At 38.8% G+C, this 20,101-nt stretch overlaps 1 protein-coding gene across 4 annotated transcripts in view; it reads left to right on the top strand.

Annotated features, from left to right (window-relative positions):
* The window catches only part of npas3 (neuronal PAS domain protein 3), a 377,381-nt gene that overhangs the window by 191,671 nt on the left and 165,609 nt on the right, over nt 1–20,101 (top strand). For all 4 annotated transcript variants that reach the window (XM_084913933.1, XM_084913932.1, XM_084913934.1 and 1 more), the window contains one exon: nt 7,387–7,469. In XM_084913933.1, coding sequence (XP_084770059.1) covers nt 7,387–7,469 — 83 coding nt within the window. The remainder of the gene's footprint in view (nt 1–7,386; nt 7,470–20,101) is intronic.

Here is a 20,101-nt window from a genome sequence, read left to right as displayed (position 1 = left end):
CCAGTTGCTGCAGCAGTTTTATTGAGAGCAACACTTGTTTCTGTTCCTCCTTGTTATAGACATTAAACTCATGCATTATTTGCTATTGAAACTATGATATATTCCATGAAAACAATGGTCAGAATTGGTAGTAGAAAAAATAGTGGTAATAGATGTTTTTGCAATTTCTCAAATAATTGGAATTCATGTTTTTTTTTTCAGCTCTTCTCCACACAAGATATGAGGGTTCAAAAGATGATGGAAAAATTAAAAAGCACAAATTTTGCCCAGTGTTATGTACTTCAAACTCAATTTTCATACTATGAATACAAAGCTTAAATAGTTTATTTAATATTTTTACTGTAATAAAAAATAAGTGGAATCTGAGGGAACAATTTTTTCAGTATATCCCAGATTTTCTATTCATTTCCTGTCATTGCATTTCCCAGTTGTTCCCTTTACTACCACTTACATTTTCTATCCATCCATTGAGCTGTCCTCCTCCTTGACTCCATTTTTCTTCCTCCTTGTTGTCACTCTGTTGCTTTACCCCCTCACACTCTCTGGCTCTCTCTGTGTCCTCCCTTGTCCTTGATTCCAACACACACCAGCTGGCACTCAGCCAAGTGGAGAGACAGCAAAGATGATGGTACGCACACATTCAGACACACGCAGGAGGCCGTGCGTGTGTGTGTTTGTGTGTGTGCTGTCTGGAAGTCTGGAAGAACCATCAGTTTAACTCCAGAGAGAGAGAGAGAGAAAGAAAATGAACTTAAGAACAGAAAATCAAGAAAAAGTCATAACTTAAGTGATACTCTGTGTGTGGGTGTGTTTGTGTGTCATTGTGTTGTACGTAGTTAGGCTATAGGCGAGAGATGATGCTATTCTTTAGTCTCTCTGCCATGTGCTTTCACAGATTGGACACACAAATGCCAAAGAGGGAAGAACAATGACCCATTCATTAAATATTTTAAATAAATGAGTAAACCATCGATAAAAATGCAAATGACAAGCGATTATTTTAAAAATAACTTTTTGAACAAACACGGTTATCTTACTGCATCTCTGCCAGAATCACACTGATAATCTGTAACACTATTAGCACCACAAACAATGAAAACTAAATTGCAAAAAACTGACAAATTGTGGATTTTAAGTAATCTCAATTTAAAATTTATGATGCCTTTTATCTGAATCAGAACTCACAAACAATGACAATGGTAACCAACTAGACATAATCTGGTTATAATCTTGCACATAAGCAAGGCTGCCAAGTGCCATTGTGTCATTTAGCACTTAAATCTACTTCCTGCAGCAAGTAAGTCGCTATTTATGGAGAAATTTCCCAATTGCTGTTCTGGCTGGACTGGATCTAAGTACTGAATGTGAATTTCTGTGTGTCTAGATGGTAACAGATTTGCAACAGGCGGCAACAAATGAGGAAAGTTTGTGTATTCATCACAGCTAATTATTATTATCACAAAAAGATTGTGTGTAATTGCCAATTTGACCCCAATCAGTTGCAGACTTAGAGCAAACTGACTCCATCTCTGTTGCCTTCTTGACACTCCAAAGTTGCTTTGAAGATGGCAACTGACCACCAGTGTTCGCAGACCCCATTTTCAAAGCTACCATTTCAAAGGCAACATGATCACAAGTTCATTCCACATGGTTGTAATAATTTTGGCTGCATTGCAGTATCCAACCACCGTTTTCAGTAGTGTGACTGAAACATTAACAAATGCTAAGGAGTTTGAAGGCTAGGACAACACTCCACACTCTTTCCTGTGTTCTTGAGCCAGTCCCAAGCAGGCTTTAGTGGTGTGGTGAGGTGTTTATCATACTGGACGAAACAACTGTTGTCGGGGAGTGCTGTTCCCAAATATTAAGTGGTGCTTTATCCTGGGGTTTCCCAGCAACATGTTTCAATGTGATAAGAAAGTCAAAGTTATTCACTTAGCTCATCAGCATCAAGTGGGGACAATTACATCATCCATACATTTCATCTAACTCTAGCTCTGATTTTCTAAAAACTGATGAGACACATAGAAATAATAGAAAATTAATGAGCAATTCTACATTCATTTGCTGATGGTACAGAGTATGAAATGGAATGATAATCAGCTTTAAAACCGGCCTAAATTTTGGCAAAAAAAACCCCAAATTTAACCATGTAGCATTTAAGTAACTATATCCATCCATCCATTATCTTCCACGGGGGTGCTGGAGCCTATCCCAGCTACCATAGGGCAAGAGGCAGGGACACTAAGAGACAAACAACCATTCGCACTCACATTCACACCTATGGATAATTTAAAATCACCAATTAACATTAACCCCATTAACCACTAACTAATAAAACAAAAAATACACATAGTGATTGGCTAGGTTTAGTTAGGGCTCAGGTCATCACAGACCTTAGAGGGTTAATGAATGAAGCCATGTATGAGTGCATCTTCCCTGCTTTTACTTTCATGCCTCCTTTTCTCTGACTTCAGGCGGTTACATTGTAAAACATCTCTGCGCTGAACAGTAAAAGTCTTACTGAAGGAGTTTAAGCAGAGAAATGATGCAGGTTTAGTGGAGCGGCTCTGTCAGAGTTAATCGGCCCAAACATCTCATTTCAGAGGGAAAGAGCCTGCTTTAGGCTGACTGGCTCTCATTTATGTGACGAGCTGTAAACTTTGTTGTGTGTAACAGAAAGAAGTGTCTCTCAGTCTAGTGCTGTCTGCAGTCTGTCATGTAATATCAGAGCAAGAACAGATACTTTTACTATTAAATAGGCACCAGTTAGCTGTCTCGGGACATGAATAAACTAAAGAAAATAAAACATAGGACATAATTGAATGTAAAATCTTTTTATTGTGTTATACTGTTTTTTTTTTTGTGCTTTTACTGTAACAAACACACACAATTAATCTGTAATTAAAACCTAATAATTATTTTGCAAACCTGATGCTGAACAGCTTGAGAATATTTTTGTTTTCCCACATGCAGTTACTCAGTTATGGCAGGCCATGGTCAGTGTCTTTGTAAGGAAGAAGATTGTAAACCTAAACATAAAAATCCCTTCTATGCAGCTTTTTTGGGCTTTGTAAAATCTTCCAGCAGGCTTGATTGGAACCTTTGGCACCCCATGTTTTATAAAGTTTTATAAGAGAACAGTCACTATATTATTACAAGTCTCACATCACTGCGAAATATGTTTTTTCAAAGATTTTTCTTTCTTCAATTAAACCTCCATTACTCTATCATCTGCCGAGTTGTCCAATGAATGCAATGTTTACCTTCATGCTGGTGCGTTACATTGTTCCTGCGTAGGGCTTCCACAGGGTGCCTTTTCTAACTTTACATCCTCTCCTGCAGCCTTTCTTTCTCTTAATACAGATCCCTCATTTCCTTTTCCTTACCTACTTTCTGTTATCCTGTAGATGTTTCTTTCCCAGAGTAATGCTTCACTCCTGCCTCCTCTCCCTCCTTTCCTTCAGTCCTCACACCTTCCTCCTCTCTCTCTCTCACTTTATCCCTGGGGTCTTTTGTTAGGTCGTGATAAATTGCCTCTGACATTTTGTCAAAATGGGTGCCCTCTCTCTCTCCCTTTCGCACATCCTCTCTCGCTCCTGCACTCTGTCTCTCTCTCTAATGTTCTTACACCTACCACTAATTGAATTGGCTGTTTGCGTAACAGTACAGATTCCCGCCCTTCACTCTCTGTCACACACATACAAATTCCTTTGCTTCTCTAACACTCACCTACACAGTCACTCCCTTTCTTCTTCGCTCAGCCCTCTGCAGGGTTTGGCCAGTAGTCTGGAGGTTGTCGTTTATTCCGTTAATCCAACCTTCCAGCAGCGAGAAGGACTGGGCAGAGGCTCTAAGCCTACACACACACACACACACACACACACATACACACGCGCACACACACACACACACATACACACGCGCACACACACACACACACACACACACACACACACACGCACACACACACACGCAGAGCAGAGGAATCCCTGGTTTGTTGCCAATTTCATATTAAACAAGAAAATAAATTAACAACAGCTGTAATGTTTGACTTTCAGAGCAAAGTTAAATTGACTTTCCAATGAGATGGTCAGACAATCTCTCTCTCAAACACACACATACACACACACATACACACACACACACACACACACACACCTACACACACACACACACACTAGTATAATTTTAAGAGGTTAGGTTGTACATACATTTTGATTGTCTTTTTTTCAGTTTGGTCTTATTTACAGTTTTTTCTGACCTTTCTTTTTATTTACCCCCCCCCCCCCCATGCTCATCCCTTTTTGTCCTTTTTTCTCTTTTATGCCATCGTCTTTGCCTCAGTGTCACATCATTCTTTGTCTGTATTTTTTTAACTCACACACAACATCTTCCTAGTAACTAGTGTTCCTTGATTTTTACCTCACACTTAATAATAATGACACTTCATAATAAGACCTGCGAATAAGGGTACCTGTAATTACCTGCAATTTGCAGGTAAAAAGTCAGGTTTTTGCAGGAAACACAATAATAATAATAACTTTATTTATGTAGCACCTTTAAAGAAAGATAGTAATAGTAAAAATTAAGATTCATCTGATCAGCAAAATTTTCCCTATTACAATCTATTCAACATGTAGGCATGCTCCTTTTGCTTATAGTCATTTCTTCTTCACATGAATATATATTATATATAAAATAAAGTATATACTTATACACAAAGATCAGACTGAGCTCCTTGATCCCATCTACTCTGTCCTTGTGTTCATTTTGCCTTTTTACTCTGTAACCCTTTCATTCACAAGCACATTTTGTTATGTCATTAATTAAAGCTAATTCTGTCTCTTCAACCCCACCCCCTTCCAAAACAGCACACGGGAGTCTTGCATATGAGCGTTTTTATTGGTGTGTGTTTAAATTTGCTGTAATGAGGTCTGCAGGGAGATGAGGACGGAGAGTGGGTAGAGAGAAGAACATTACCTCAGGGCACAAAAATCTCTCTTTTAGTGGGCTTTAATGCCCCTCTGTGTGCCTGTCTCACTCTCCGTCACTGTCTCACTCTGCTTTTTCTCCTGTGTTGTCCATTTCCATTTTCCAGCTGTCTCAAGGCTTAGACATTAACTGGTAGCACTTTTTTTTTTTTTTTACAAATACGTTCAATTTGCTTTGCATTCAAACTCATTTTGAAGTCAAAAGGACTTTTAATAGTTTTATTAAGTTCTTTAAAAGAAAAAAAGCAGATTCATAAATAAAATTCATATTGGCTGCTTGAATACTTTAGATGCTTTTGGGAACCATCTTGTTCAAGGCTTTGTTTAAGTTACCATCTGTTGTTGAATTGATCTTTTTCTGGCCTATTTTAATGATTGAGCTTTACACTATGCACTTAGTGACAACACTGAGGTCTCTCCCACCGTCAGTCTTTTCTCTTTCTTTTTGTCTTCTATCGAGAAAGAGAAAGCGAGAGAGAGACAGTTTAACCTCGGGCCAAATTTTACACTGACCATCTCACTTTTTCTCTCCTTTCCTCCCTCTATCTCTCGAGCTGTTGTGCTTTCTGACTTTGTCTGCAGAGAGAGTTTTGCCCTCAGGGTGAAATTTTAGAAAGCTATAAACTGTTTCACTCTCTCTCTCTACTCCTGTCTCTGTCTTTTCTGCCTTTCCCTAGCTCTCTCACTCACTAGAGATAAACAATGATGGACAGGAAGATGAGAATTAAAAATAAAAAGAGGAAAAAGGGAAAAAATGGCAAAGGAAGAAAAAAAAGCAAGGGAAAGAGGAAAAGATTCCCTCCTCGATATTCCTGTCACTCACTGAGGAGCTGTTGTGACATTATCCGTTAAAAAGTTATTTACGGTGCATGAATTTGGTATAAATGATGTATTTAGCCCCTGTAGCTATGTGCACAGTTATAGGGGGCTGTAAGTACACAAATTATAGCCGCCTTCTCACACTGTTTTGATATCTGTGGGGTTTTAATATAATGGATGTTACATATGAGAACATCAGAATCCAGCTTTGAATTCACGATGCAGATGGATGGTCACATAAATATTTGTGGAAATAATGGCTTGAAGGATAAAAACAGAAAGAGAGCTTAAGAGATAAGATGAGAGATGAGAGAGTACAGACAGCCCTTGAGGTCATTATTTGTTTTCTTGTCCTGCCACAAGGTGTTTTAGTGTTGCCAGCTTGTGTTTCTTAGCAGCTTTGCAAAGGGGCTGGTGACTGCGGCGTTGGTTTGGAGTTTTTTTGTTTATTTTCTATGCAACTTCTTAAATGGTAACCTGATGTCACAACAGTCTGCAATATAGTCACAACCTACTGATTCATGTTTCTGTACACAAAACTTTTTGCGCATTCCTCAACATAAATTTCAATCTCATGTGTCCTGATTAAAAGGGAAGTGAAAGTCAGCATTTGATGGTTGAATGTTTCGTTGAAGATTCAGTCGACAGATCAAAAAATTACCATAAATATAATGCCTTTCACGTATTTTAAAACTTTTTTCCTGGTTGCTATGGTGACACCTTCCATCTTTTTCTACACTCCTGATACAAAATATATATCCTCAATGCATTACTGAGATGCATTACTCGCAAAAAAAGAAAATGAAAAAATAATAGGACATGGGAAGAGTAGTCACTGACTTGTGTTTTTTTTAAAAAAAGGTAATAATAACTTTGAGGGGAAGCATTTGCAAGCCATCACAGCCGTTAGTAAAAGCATTTGTGAATGATCGGTGGTGATTAAAACATCAACTTGGAAGCTTTTCATGATACAGAGGTTAAAGTTCTGGCTACTTTCAAACCCCATCTACTCCCATGGTCACATAAACTGTGAGAAAATGCAACATGAACTTTCTTTGTACCTTAGATAAAGATTCAGTGTAAGCGATTGAATAAATAACCTTCTAATTTTGAAGTTACAGATTTTATGAAACAATTTTTTTTCCACGTAGAGATACTTGAACTTTGCTTGCATGAGAGTGTATTTAATTATAATACATGATGATGTTGCATTACAAATACGTTTTCCTTAGATGCTGTTGCTTTGCCAAATGACGTCACTGAATGAAACCTGTTAGTATTATTAGTAGCTCATATGACCTGAAGGATGGGGCTGATTTTAGCGAGTGCAACTGACAATGCTAACCTGTGGCACTAATTGGGACTGTTCAGAGCTGAACTCACTGGTTCCTCTTGTCTTGTGCCATGTGTGTTTGTCATGCTAGGCTGTATAAACGTGAGTGTTTGTGTGTTTGTGAACACGTATTCGTGTGTGAGTGCAGCTTTGCTCGTATCAATGTGTCTGAGTCTCACCAGTCTTCTTCTGTCCTGTCCTGTGCTTTCTCTCTCCTTGTGTGCGTGTGTGTGTCTTTAGCTATCGGTACCCAGCGGAGGAGAAGTCCCAGCGCCATTGCCTCTGAGATCTTCGAACCTCACCTAGGAAGCCACATTTTACAGGTAGGAACTATTCACAGCGGATAAAAACTTATCTGAACTCATCTTTGGAAAAAAGCTTGGAAATGCATGTGGATACAGCAGGCCTATTTTTCTTCTGGTTCCACAGTATCACGCTGGACACACATGGACACACTCTTGGTCCAGTAAATTTTTCAGTGGCTTTGGTTTCTGATGAATAATTTCCAGTTATTGTTGCTTGGTTGCATCAGGCATCAAGATGCAGAATGTGTACACTCTACACACTATAAGCACACACACACACACACACACACACACACACACACACACACACACACACACACACACACACACACACACACACACAAACCTGCTCAATATTATGGGTAAACAGTGCTCTTTACAATTTTACATTAACTTGATTAACTTTTCTTTGTGAAACTTTCAGCAGCCATGTGATATTTTGCTCTTAGGCTGCTGTTTTGATGGTTTTAAAGTGAAATATCTTAGAAAATGAACTGATCCAGAAGTATAGAGATTCACAGTTCCACCAACCCTCTCATGCTTTGACCATTATCTGAATAGAAGCATCAACCTGAAACATTGTCGTTGATGTTTTAAGGATTAAAATTTCAAAGTCCTGACATATGCAATGTTACTTTAGTTAGCAGACTAAGGGTCACATTTAATAAGTGGAGCAAATTAGCATGTGGATGCAATCACAAACAAATGCTAAAAAAGTGTAACGTTTTGGGGGTATTTACTCTTACTGTAGGAAAAGTAGCACAAATTCACCAATGAGCAGTTCTGCTAATAATTAGTATTTTACTTATAATTGACAGATATGGGTTTCCAATAGATACATCTTAGCAATAAAGACTAAGTAGAAAAAACACATCAGGTCTTGATTTTCAATTTCTTATTTTCTTACTGTGACTCATGCTAACAGTAGTTTTTAAAGTCTTTGGCCAATGCAAGTACTGTAGTAAGTAAGTATAGCCTAATGCAAATGTATGACAATACTAGCAATTTCTGTTTCCTTTACCAAGTTTTTCTTTCATGTAGTATTTCTGTTTTCTAGTCAGCATTACATCCTGAAGAGCTCCTAGTGAGCCCTTTAATGAATTACAATTAATGCTCTATATTCTTTTATTTCCAATTCCCGAGCCCTTATAATATTATAGTCTGACATCCAAATCCTATAAAATGCTTTTTTTTCCTCAGAAAGAGGATTTTACACCAGTTGTTATCTGAATTATTTCTTATGATTTGCCTTTGAGCTTTTCTGAAGCTATATTATTCTCAATAATGTACCTCTACATTATTAGCACAGTGATTCCTCATAATTCACCCTCAGATTTTTCACCACAGCCAACTTCCTCAACATCCAGCTGCTGCTGCGGCTAAGCTGAATTCTTAAATGGAATTATGAAAGTATGATAATGACTGGGTTATCGCTGTTCGCTCCCTTGGGTTTGTGTGTGTGCAAAAATGTGTGTGTGTCTTGTAGTTTTAATCCCTAGCATGCTCCACTCCATATCTGTTTAACATACAGCCCAAAGGCTGAGCTTTTAACATCACAACCAGGCTGACGCGATACCATAGCTGATAGGCGCTGGTAATCTGTGTGTGGGTGTGTGCGTGTGTTATTAGATATGCAGTATTTGTAAGTGCGTGTACATTTCTGAGATGATTTTTTAAACCTTCAAGAATGTTCTTTTTTGTTGCTAGTGCATTTTCAAACATTTAATCTAAGTGTGTGTGTGTGTGTGTGTGTGCACGTGTGTGTGCACGTGTGTGTGTATCTGCTTCAGTTACACCTGATTATTATTATAATCTGGCTGACACCAGTAAGCCTTTGCTATGGAAAAATCCACACTTTTCTAATCTCCTTGTACTTTTTTATCCCTTTATCATATTCAAGGATCCTGACAGAAAAGTCTCTAGCAGATATAAAAAGTTAATTGCCAACTGTAACACCCTCTCGTTAAAAACAAAGAAAAACAGCAACAAAAACAAAGTGACACTGACCATCTGTAACAATAAAGCAGGAAATGCTTTGTTTTAATTGGGTAATTCTGGAGAATAAAAATAGATACATTATATACATAACTGCCCTTAATTATCAAGTTGAGAAGCTGGACTGCCAATAAAGTAAATATGCTCATCAGCTACACTGACTTTTGATAGGCATCTGGTAAGTGGACAAAAACAAAAGCAAAACCAGGAAATTGAAGCTTTACCAACTGAGTAAGCATACTTTGTCCCAGTAGTTGCATAGAAAAACACAGGTGTCACTTTGCTTTGGTTAGGTTCGAAAATATAAAACCAATATGTTTAGGTTCAGATTTGGAATAAAAAAGCAGCCTTGTGGTTACGGTAAAAGTTGCACAGTTGGAGCCTATCCCACCCACATAGCAACATTGGTATGGCCCGCATCTGGGCCACACAATGTGCTTACACTCGGCCCACCTACCACAAGGAATGATGGCCCTTTGGTGGCCAAGATCTGGTTTGCCAGAGGTGGCCCACACATGGGCCAGCACAAGGCCAGCTGCAGACACACTGGTGGCCCTGTGCTGGCCCAGAACAGTTTCAGCTCTGGCCCCAGATGTCAGCCTAATGTATACCTTAATCAAGCCATGTAATAACAACATGTGCCGAAACATAATAGTGCAAAGTAAGATGACGAAACTCTGTTCAGACAGTGAATGGACTGATTTTTATATAGCGCTTTTCTACTCTCCTGGATTACTCATAGTGCTCTATACAACATGCCACATTCACCCACTTTCTCTAAACTGAGTGCTTTCTTTACATTTACACTTTTGACATGCAGACTAGAAGAGCCAAGGATCGAACCACTAACCTTCCGATTAGTAGGTAACCTGCTCTACCTCCTGAGCTACAGCCACCCAGTAGGAAACATGAGTAAACCGTCACTAGGTTTTGGATAAAGTGTACACTCACAAACCTGTCAAAGCTGCATGTGAAACGTTGGCTACCATAGCAGTATAGTATTGCATCATGGCATTTGGGTCTTCTAACTAAAATAGGAACATAAATAGTGCCATCATTGCCAGACCTGGCCCACATCTGGTTGACATACACCCTGCCATGACACCAGTCGGTCAGAAGTGCCATCTTGATGCCGGATCCGTGGAAGACCTGTGTTCTATGAGCCTGGGCCACATAAACCAAACCATAATCGGGCCAGGTGTGGCATGCCATCACATAAACAGTGCCATCTATGCCAGGCCTGGCCCATATCCTGATGACATAGCACTTACTATGCCAGAAGTCAGACCTGTCTGCTATGTGGGCAGCTGTCTTAGGGCGAGAGGCAGGGTACACCCTGGACAGGTCGGCAGTCTGTCGTAGGGCTAATCATAGAGACAGACAACCATTCGCACCCTCGGGCAATTTAGAGTTACCAATTAATCTCATCCCACTAATTGCATGTCTTTGGAATGTGGGAGGAAGCCAGAGTACCCAGAAAGAACCCAGGCAAACACAGGGAGAACATGCAAAGACATGTAAAAGAACTTGGCCTAGTGGTGGAATTTAACTTCTTGTTTTGAGGCAACAGTGCTCACCACCGTGCATCCGTGGAACCTTCATCGTAAAAAGTAAAGCTGATTACTGTTTTGAAGCACACAACTGTCTCCTTTGTTATATTTTAATCATTTTGTTAAGCCATCTGTCAGCCCTGATCACTTTCATGTTTGGAGACATGTCACTTCACCTCACCCTTACCTCTGGTTAAAATCACAGAGGTTAAGTTGGTATCCGCCTAGACTGTGTTTGTGTGAGTTGCCTAGGTTTGGAGATACCTGCTATAGAAATGTCTTTCTTTTGAATGTAAACAAACTAAAGCGCCCGCTGCAAATATCTTTAAAGAGCTTAAAGGAAATATGTTGTTCGTCATTAATCGTTGTCCAAGGTATTTATGTTTAATCTTGAATCCTGCAAAAGTGGCAAAAACTAAAACCATTAATTCTTTGGAAACCAAAATATGAGACGAAAACTAATCCGCATAATATCACATATGCTAAGCTGCCTGACTAACGACAAACACATTAGACAAGAGTAGTTGGAAAAAATGACAACCCCTGCCAAGTTTTCTTAGTTTTGTTAGGACACTCTTGATGCTCCAAAGTCTAAGTCATTGTTGGTGACTATCCTTACCTCAATTTTTTGGAGAAAGACTAAGAGAAAAATGTAGGTAGTTTTTGATGTGTCAGAATGATTCTTCTCTTTTTATTCCTGACTGACAGCACTTGGTAGAAAGGTTAATCTGTTTGCACAGGGTTAATGATCAGGGTTAGGGGTTTGTCAGAGGATGACTTGACAAAGAGCTTCACAGAACATTTAGGAAACATGCTCTAGCAATCCCACAAACAATACCAGCCACAGCATCCACTTACACAAAGCTCATTGGGCAGGTGGCAAGGACCAGTTGATCCTGGGGTTTCAATGGTGATCAGACACTCAGGGGTGTGACAGACCTGAAACAGAGCGAGTGAGGGCTCTCTTAAAAAGTACTTCAGGAGTCAGTTTTTGTAACACTGGGGCTAAATGTAACTAATCTGATCCTGCAAAGTAACATGTAGAAAGCTTTACATATAAATGTAGTGGAATTTACTTTAATTTAGTGACATATAATTTAAATCACCAAAAAGTGTTTGATGGACAGCGTTACTGTACAGATTGTCACACACGAATTTGGAATTGCGATGGTTTCCATGTTTTGCAGCTGGTTTGCAAAAAGCAGTTCCAGATCTGACAATCATTAGATCGCATACTCAACTCTCTTCTGGTGGTCAGTCGACATGACTATCAAAGCTTCCAATGCAAACACTCTGCATGAGTGACTCGCTGGCAGCCAGAGGGTGCTGTTCCCAATGTGAAAGCACTCAGGACGTCATGCAATAGTGTCACATACAGCCGCACCTATTGTAAGTCCTTGTACCATTTGTTCTTCATCTGTCCCGTGTTAATCCTTCAGACAGCTGCGGCGCAGACCGAGTATGTCGCCGTGACAACCATCTCCCTTCTTCCGCCGCTGTGCACCTCATGTTGTCATGTGTGAGTGTTAACACGAGCCTGGAACAAGTGGAGCCGCTCACGCTGTGTTGAGCATCGCTGCCGTCTCGAGCCTGTGTGCCAGTGTGCCCGTGTGAGTGTAAACACCATGTTCTGATCCTGCACCTCAAGACACTAGACATCCCATAATACCTTGTTATAATCCCTAGAGAGTCACTATGACAACCATATGAGTCAGATCCCAAGGCAGATTGAAGTAGATGTGAGATTGAAAGTGACACAAACAATGTGGACCTCCCCTCACCTGGAAGTGAGGTGTGTGTGTGTGTCTGCGTGTGTGTGTGCACGTGTGTGTGTGTGTGTGTGTGTGTGTGTGTGTGTGTGTGTGTGTGTGTGTGTGTGTGTGTGTGTGTGTGTGTGTGTGTGTGTGTGTGTGTGTGAGCCTGTGAGAGTGATAGTGAGAGAGAGAAAGCATGAAACTGAAATACAATGTGTTGGAGGTATGCGGTTCAAAAACTACAGCAAGGTTGTTTTACATTCCTTTTTAACTCTGTTGCTGTTTCTGCTTTTACTATTCGACTCTGGAGTAGTAGTTATATTCTTATGTAACTTACAGCTTATCACAGACATTAAATTAGTCAATAGTGTAGAATATGTTCATAAGCTGTTTCTTTAATTTCTGTCGTATAGAGTAAAAGTAGTGAGTAAAGTAAAAGTTCATTTTTATAGCACATTTCACAGACAGATGTCACAAAGTGCTTCAGAAGAGAGGTAACAAAAATATACATATACATTGTTATAGTGATGGATGCTACCGTGGTTAAAATGTTAAATCGTCAGTTCAGTGTTTGTATAAGTAATCCCTATGAGTCAAAAGTGCTTCACTTGTTTTGTCATGTTATAGCCTTAGTCCAAAAATCTTCAGCTCAAAATTCTATGCACAAACAAAGTGAATAATGTTTGCTTGAAATTCTTGCAAATTTATTGTAAATAAATAAATAAATAACATATATATGTATTCATTTGTTGAAGCAGCAATTATAGCCTCAAATCTTTTTCAGTATGGTGCTAAAAGCTTGGAACAACTATTTTCTCCCATTCTTCTTTGCAGAACCTCTCAAGCTCTAAATCTTTGTATGGGAAGCATTGGTGCACAGACATTATCATTCAGTAAGAAGGACTAGATGTTACAGTCCCTGATAATGCATTGCTTTAGATGGAGAGATTCTTGAGGGATGGCTGTTATGAGGAAAGGCAGCCCAGAAACTTTGTCAGCAGCACACATCGTTGTGTGCCTCAACTTTTGGTCTTTTACCCAGGCTAATCTGCCATTTTCCTTCCTTGGTTAGGTTTAGGGATTAGAGATCTGATCTAGCTTATCATTTTAAAATTTGGGCCACATCGTGAGTAGTGGACCAGATCTCTCCAGACATCTTCAATCGGGTTCTAGTCTAGGTTCTAAGTGGTCCCAGAGTCACTCCTTTGTTATCTTGACTGTATGCTTAGAGTATTTGTTATGAGTGTAAACGAACCACGGCAGACCAGACGACATGTACGCTTTTCAGCGTCTTTAAACACCTTATTACCACGATTGCTGTTCACACAGTCAGCTTACAACCAGACACACACACCACAATTTCACACAACAAGAACACAACGACAGTCAGCACAGACTTTTAAGGCGTGATTGGATTGGATGCTGCTCAAGTGCATCCGCCACCCCTGCAGCGGCACCACAGACCACACCCTGCCACAATGAGCCTTTGCACCAGCATCTCAGGTCCAGAGCACCCCGGAACAGTTTATATGTTAAGATGTCTCTACTAATTGCTGCATTCATCTTTCCCTTGACCCCAACTAGCCTTTCCATTCCTGCTGCTGAGAAAGATCCCCACAGCATGGTGCTACCACCATGCTTTATTGTAGGGATGGTATCAGATCAGGTGGTAGAAATATTTGAGAGACAATCAGTGGAATCGGGATGCACCTGAACATAATTCTGAGTGTCATGACAAATGCTTGCAAAAAAGGTCATATTTTTGTTTTTCAGATTTACTAAATTTGCAAGAATGTCAAACATTTTTTTTGTTTTGTATTATGGTGTATTGTATGTAGAATTTGGAAGTGAAAAAATAATTTAATCCATTTTGGAATAAAGCTGTAACATGAAAAAATATGGAACAAGTAAAGCGCTGTGAATTCTTTCTAGATGCAGGTATCATAGAAACATGCGTACTGGCAATGACACACATTAAATCACAAAAGCTAAAGAAGGCATACATATTTGTGTTTCCACAGAAGTGACATGCTGAAGCATTTCTTTATTTTTATGTTCCCCTGATAAACAGAAAGTCAACTTCTCTCACAGTTTATATAAAGTAGATGTTACTTGTTTTGTTGCCATGGTGCAGTTCAGTGATTGGCCACGTTGTTGCTGAACTACCAGAACAAACAGACTGTCAAGAGGAAACAGTGCTTTATGTGCACACATGCTCCTGTGTGTGTGATGTAGTATCCCGAGTGTGTTTCTACATCGTCAGAGTGTGTGTTTGTGTGTGTGCGTGGCCTTTTCAGTGAAGAAGGAAGGCCGATGTGTTGGCGGCAAATTGGCCTCATTAATCTCCCGCTTAATTGATTGTGAGAAGTTTGAGGATGACATTTTAAGAAAGCGTGGCGGACGGGGTATGGCATGATTGATTTGGCTAAAACGCAGCGCTAATGAATGCCAGCCAGTCACTTAGGTGGTAGAGACCAGACACTAATTTCAGAGAGATTAGGCCAGAGAGGTTGATAATGCTTAATGAAGAGAGAGAGAGAGGGAGTAGTCATTAAACAGGATGTAAAGCTCTATGTGTACTCTCCTGTCTCTGGTCTGGCTTGCTGCGTGTGTGTGCTCACAGAGATTAAATGAGTGAAGGTTTTATTTGTATGAACTTTATTACTTTATTACTCATACTACATACAAAATAGAGATTTGTATTGGACCAACTTGAATTCATTGTCTTGGTAGAAATTATTTTTCAGGCAGAAAATTATAGTGTGCAAAACTAGTGACACGGCTGAAGTTCAGAGTTAGGGTTCACCATCTCCCAATCCAATACGCTTGTTTTGAATACTTTCTGCTGCCAGATTAAGTCAATTTGGATTAAATTTTTATAGTTTCAGACAGATAAAATGTCAATTTAAGCAAGAAATTAAAGTTTATTTATTAAGCGGCCGGCCCAGATTCGAATCCAAACCGCGACACTTTGCCGCGTGGCTTCCCCTCTCTCTCTCTCTCTCTTCCTCTGCTTTCCTGTCAGTCTCTGCTGTCCCTATCAAATAAAGCCAAAAAAGGCCAAAAATTGTTTTTAAAAAAAGCACATTACATAGCAAATCGAAGTACGGTGTGACTGTATGAAAACTCTCTACATTTAGTGAAAAATTAGGGACTCGTTAGCAAACAAATTCCAGCATAAAACAAAAGGAACCAAGAACTTGTTCTTCAGTCCACCCATTCCTGAGACATCCATGAAAATTGCCTGGTGTCTCTGTAAGTATATTAATTGATATTAATGCCTTCTCCATTGTCTACATTTAACCATCAGAAATAGTGCTAAACCTTTACCCTAATTCCAAATTTAACTCATAATGTCTGTATTTGATTGTACATATATACATATATATATATATATATATATATATATATATATGTACTGTGCCAAGTGTCTTCAGTCAGTTAATGATGTTTGGATGAAAAGTTCTCAAACAAACTGCAACCCACAATCAGTTCTACATAGTCTTGTTTTGAACAATCAAATACAGACATTATGAGGGTGTTTCCTTATAGCTACCCTCAGGCTATACGATCAAAACTCTACATGAGCAGTCTAGGTCATCGTCATGGTTCGCACTTGGTTTACAAGAGCTACTAGTTTTTGCAACTTAAGTTATATATTTAATCCATTTGTATGGTTTGAAAAGGTCAGTAGTTCCCAGATTTTGTGGTATTTCTTTATAAGCCCACATTTTTTCACAAGTTATTTGCAGTTTAATATAAATAAGTCTAATCCAAAACACAACACAAAACAAACTCTGGAAAGATGCTTGCAAACTTTTTTTTTCTAATACTGATATTGATTATGTTCACTTTCAAGTGGACCCAAATACAGAACAATACAGAGCTGGAATGTAGTACAATGAAAAGTACCTTTAGACGAAAATTGCAACAACAAAATTGGAAAGAAAAAGCCTATTTCTAATGAGATATTATTGTGCTTATGCTTTAAAAGAGAAAAAAAAACTTTTGAAAATTAAACTTTTATTATTGAGCTGTAATTTTATAGAAACTGGAATATTCCTCCTAGTGAGTGGAACATCAGCATTTATAACGCAACAGCATCTTTTAGTTGAGCAGGTCAAGAAGTCAGCGGAAGTTTAGTCGTTGTTGTTGTCAAAATGAAAGTTGTTTGGACTTGAGGAGATTGATGTTTGGTGTTTTTTAAGGCACCATGTGGTGTTTGAAGATGAAAAGGCAGCGGACAGACGGAAAGTGATTAAACAAAGAGGGGAGTTGGAATAAAATAAAAAGTGTGTGTGCGTTAGCCCAAAATGTGTGACCAATTATAAAGTGATTGATGAGGAAAAACACAGTGTGTGTTTTTATGTTTACTATCATTTAAATCAGCGCGACAAAGACAAAGAAAGTGTGTGTGGTTTTGTGTGAACTTGGCAGGGTAAGTATGTGAGGGGAGGGAGTGCCACACCTGTTCCAAACACAGCCTGTGTGCTCATTCGTCTGTTCTTCTCTATGTGAGAATCAAACTCACAGAGCGCATCAGGACAACCTGTCCATCTGCAGCAAGAAGACAGAGAGGGAAGATAAGAGACAAATGTGACAAGGGAAGACAATTGAGCGATATCAGTGAGATATAAGAGTTATCGTTCAATTTGTCATTAATTCTGAAAAAGTATGAACGGTTTCGGTGTTTCATCATCAACTCGTCTTTCTGTAAACTTTGGCACTCAAGTGCTGCCATATTGTAAATTATAGAAGGTTCTGATGTATTTACTCTATAATTCATTTAATTTAGCATTAATTTAGCATTAAGGCCAGCAGTGCACATTTCAGTTGTGTAACTATGTAAGCTAAAGTTAAACCATCTTGCTTGAATGTTTCACTGGAATTATCATAACTCACAGGGGATTGATTTTTGCCCCTAAGTTGTGAAAAGACTGATGTGGTATTGTTATCACCCTACCAAGCAGGTGGACACCTAAGTTTGTGAATGCGATAAAGAGGCGATGTAGTATTTTCAAAATGATACCATATGTGCATCTAATAAAAAATCTTAGTCAAAGGTCAGAAGTATTCTGAAAATCAATACCATAACTGCATCTACAAAAAGTTGCAGACTCCTTCTAATCTCAGTGACCTTGAGCTCAAAGTCAAAGTTCAAAGGTCAAGTTCTCTTAAAATTTTTGTGAATGCGATAACTCGACAAGGAATTCACCCAGGATTCCCAAATCAATATGATAGCTGCATCTATAAAAAAATCTTTGACAATCTCAGTGACCTTGACCTCAAGGTCAGAGTGAACTTAAGAACAAGGTAAAGTATGATTTTCAAACTGATACTATAGGTGTGTCTACTAGCAGGCTGAGGGGTAAAACTGACGGTTTCCAGTATTTTCAAACTTTATGTTAGCTTTACATTCGGGGCAATCAATTGGCCTGAAGTGTGAGTAAACCAAAGGTTTTGGCTCCAAAATGGTGAATGAAAGTGGGCCTATTGAGATTTTTGTATCTGCTGTCATAAATATATATCATTATGATGGTGACTGTTCATACTAAACATGACCAAAGTTACTAGTAGAGGTCAGTGGATGCACACATAATCACATTGTGAGCCAAAGACATCCAAAAGGGAGTCAGATCACAAAGACTCCAATATTAAAATGCCCAACTTTAGAGCATGAAAAAGGATATTTACAGCTTGGTGCAAAAGAGATAGATAATGAGTGTCAGGTATACTTACACATTCAGCAGGCATTGATTGGTGTCTATTAAGTGTCACCCCACGAATTGAAGCGCCTTGAGGCAACTTTTGTTGTGATTTGGCACTATATAAATAAAATTGAATTGAAAAAATTGAATTGAATTTGAGTAACTGAACTGGACTTCTGTAATGTGTTTGTGCTGCTGGTGGAATCCTCTGACCAATATTAAATCTTGCTGTGTGGAGGAAACCGTCCAAGAAGCTTGTGTACTAATTACCACCATTATGTCCACCAGTGCATCACACCCATAGTTTATAAATGCATCATGGTAACCAAGCTTGCTGGTGTTAGCTGATATCTTCGAACTCAATTCTTTCATACATATATGGTAAAAAAAAACAACAACATGGTGGTGGTCAGGTTTACATTAGGTTTAGATGCTAGAAAGAGAAAGATTCATTTTTTTTAGGTTAGTAACTGTTTAATTTCAATGAGATGTGAAGTATAATAATATCGAGGAAGTCTGTATATCTCTGTGTTTTCATTGCTAATAATCAAATTAGTTAAATTCTAAACTTCTACATATCGTTAAGACAGCTTCATCAGAATTAAGGCAGCATATCTATAACAAAAGTCACATGTTAGTATTATGACAGATAAAATTACTTACCTTACATTTAAATGATCATACATTAGTAGGGTGTGTTATAGTATTAATGATAACGGAGAATCAACATAGCAAGAAAACCTGAAGTGCTACCCTGCTTGACACGAATCAAGTGTTTGGCGCCTTCACCTGCAGCTGTTAACCAACCGCTGCACTCTGCAACGTGTAAAACAGATGTAAGGTGCTCACACGTTGTCACGCCGATGAGGGGGAAATGAAAGACGACAGCAATGGCACACAGATGCGACACTGCTTCCTGTCAGCCCGTCAGTCAAACTGTCACCCAATGAGTGTCACCGTAGGTAAAAATTAGACGTGGAGACAGGAGAAGACACAGGCATGACAGGACAGATCTGCTGCTCCCAGTGGATTATGGGAATATTACTGTGGAGATTTAGAAACTAAAAGTGATGCTTGTGTACAACATCTGACAGGCAGACAGGCAACTAGAAAGACATAGTAGAAGTCAGATGGATGAGAAGCAGTCCAATAAAATAGAAAGTGACTTCCAGACAGGAGGCACTTACTGAAAGAAACCTAGATTAAAAGTACCATCCTATAGTTTTTGCATGTTTTAACTGCTATTGTATTAATTTGCCATGCCTGGCTTTGGTATCATCACCACTGTTAAAACATAATCTTTATAGATATGATGAACTTGAATTTGATAATTATCAAATACAAGATTGCTGTTGGTAATTAGTCTAAACTGAAGATGCTACCAAATCTGTTTACTAGATTTCTCTTCCTTAATGCTTGCCATTTACTATATAACAAGCTAAGGTTAATGTTAAAACTCACTGATCTCAAGATTAAAAGATGGCATCTCGTACTGTTCAGTCTGTTCAGTCATGCATATTTAAAATAATATTAATAATAAACATCTGAATAAATTTACATGTTAAAGAAATTTACTGGAGATTTTATGAGTAGGTGTGAAAAGGAAACTGAAAAAGGAAAAAAAAAATTTTTAACGCAACTTT

This window comes from Perissodus microlepis, chromosome 19 (genome assembly GCF_051167445.1).
Source record: "Perissodus microlepis isolate ML-2025 ecotype Zambia chromosome 19, ASM5116744v1, whole genome shotgun sequence".
Classification (NCBI taxonomy): Eukaryota; Metazoa; Chordata; class Actinopteri; order Cichliformes; family Cichlidae; genus Perissodus; species Perissodus microlepis.
Note: the sequence above shows the minus strand (reverse complement) of the source record. Positions and strands in the feature narration are given on the sequence as shown.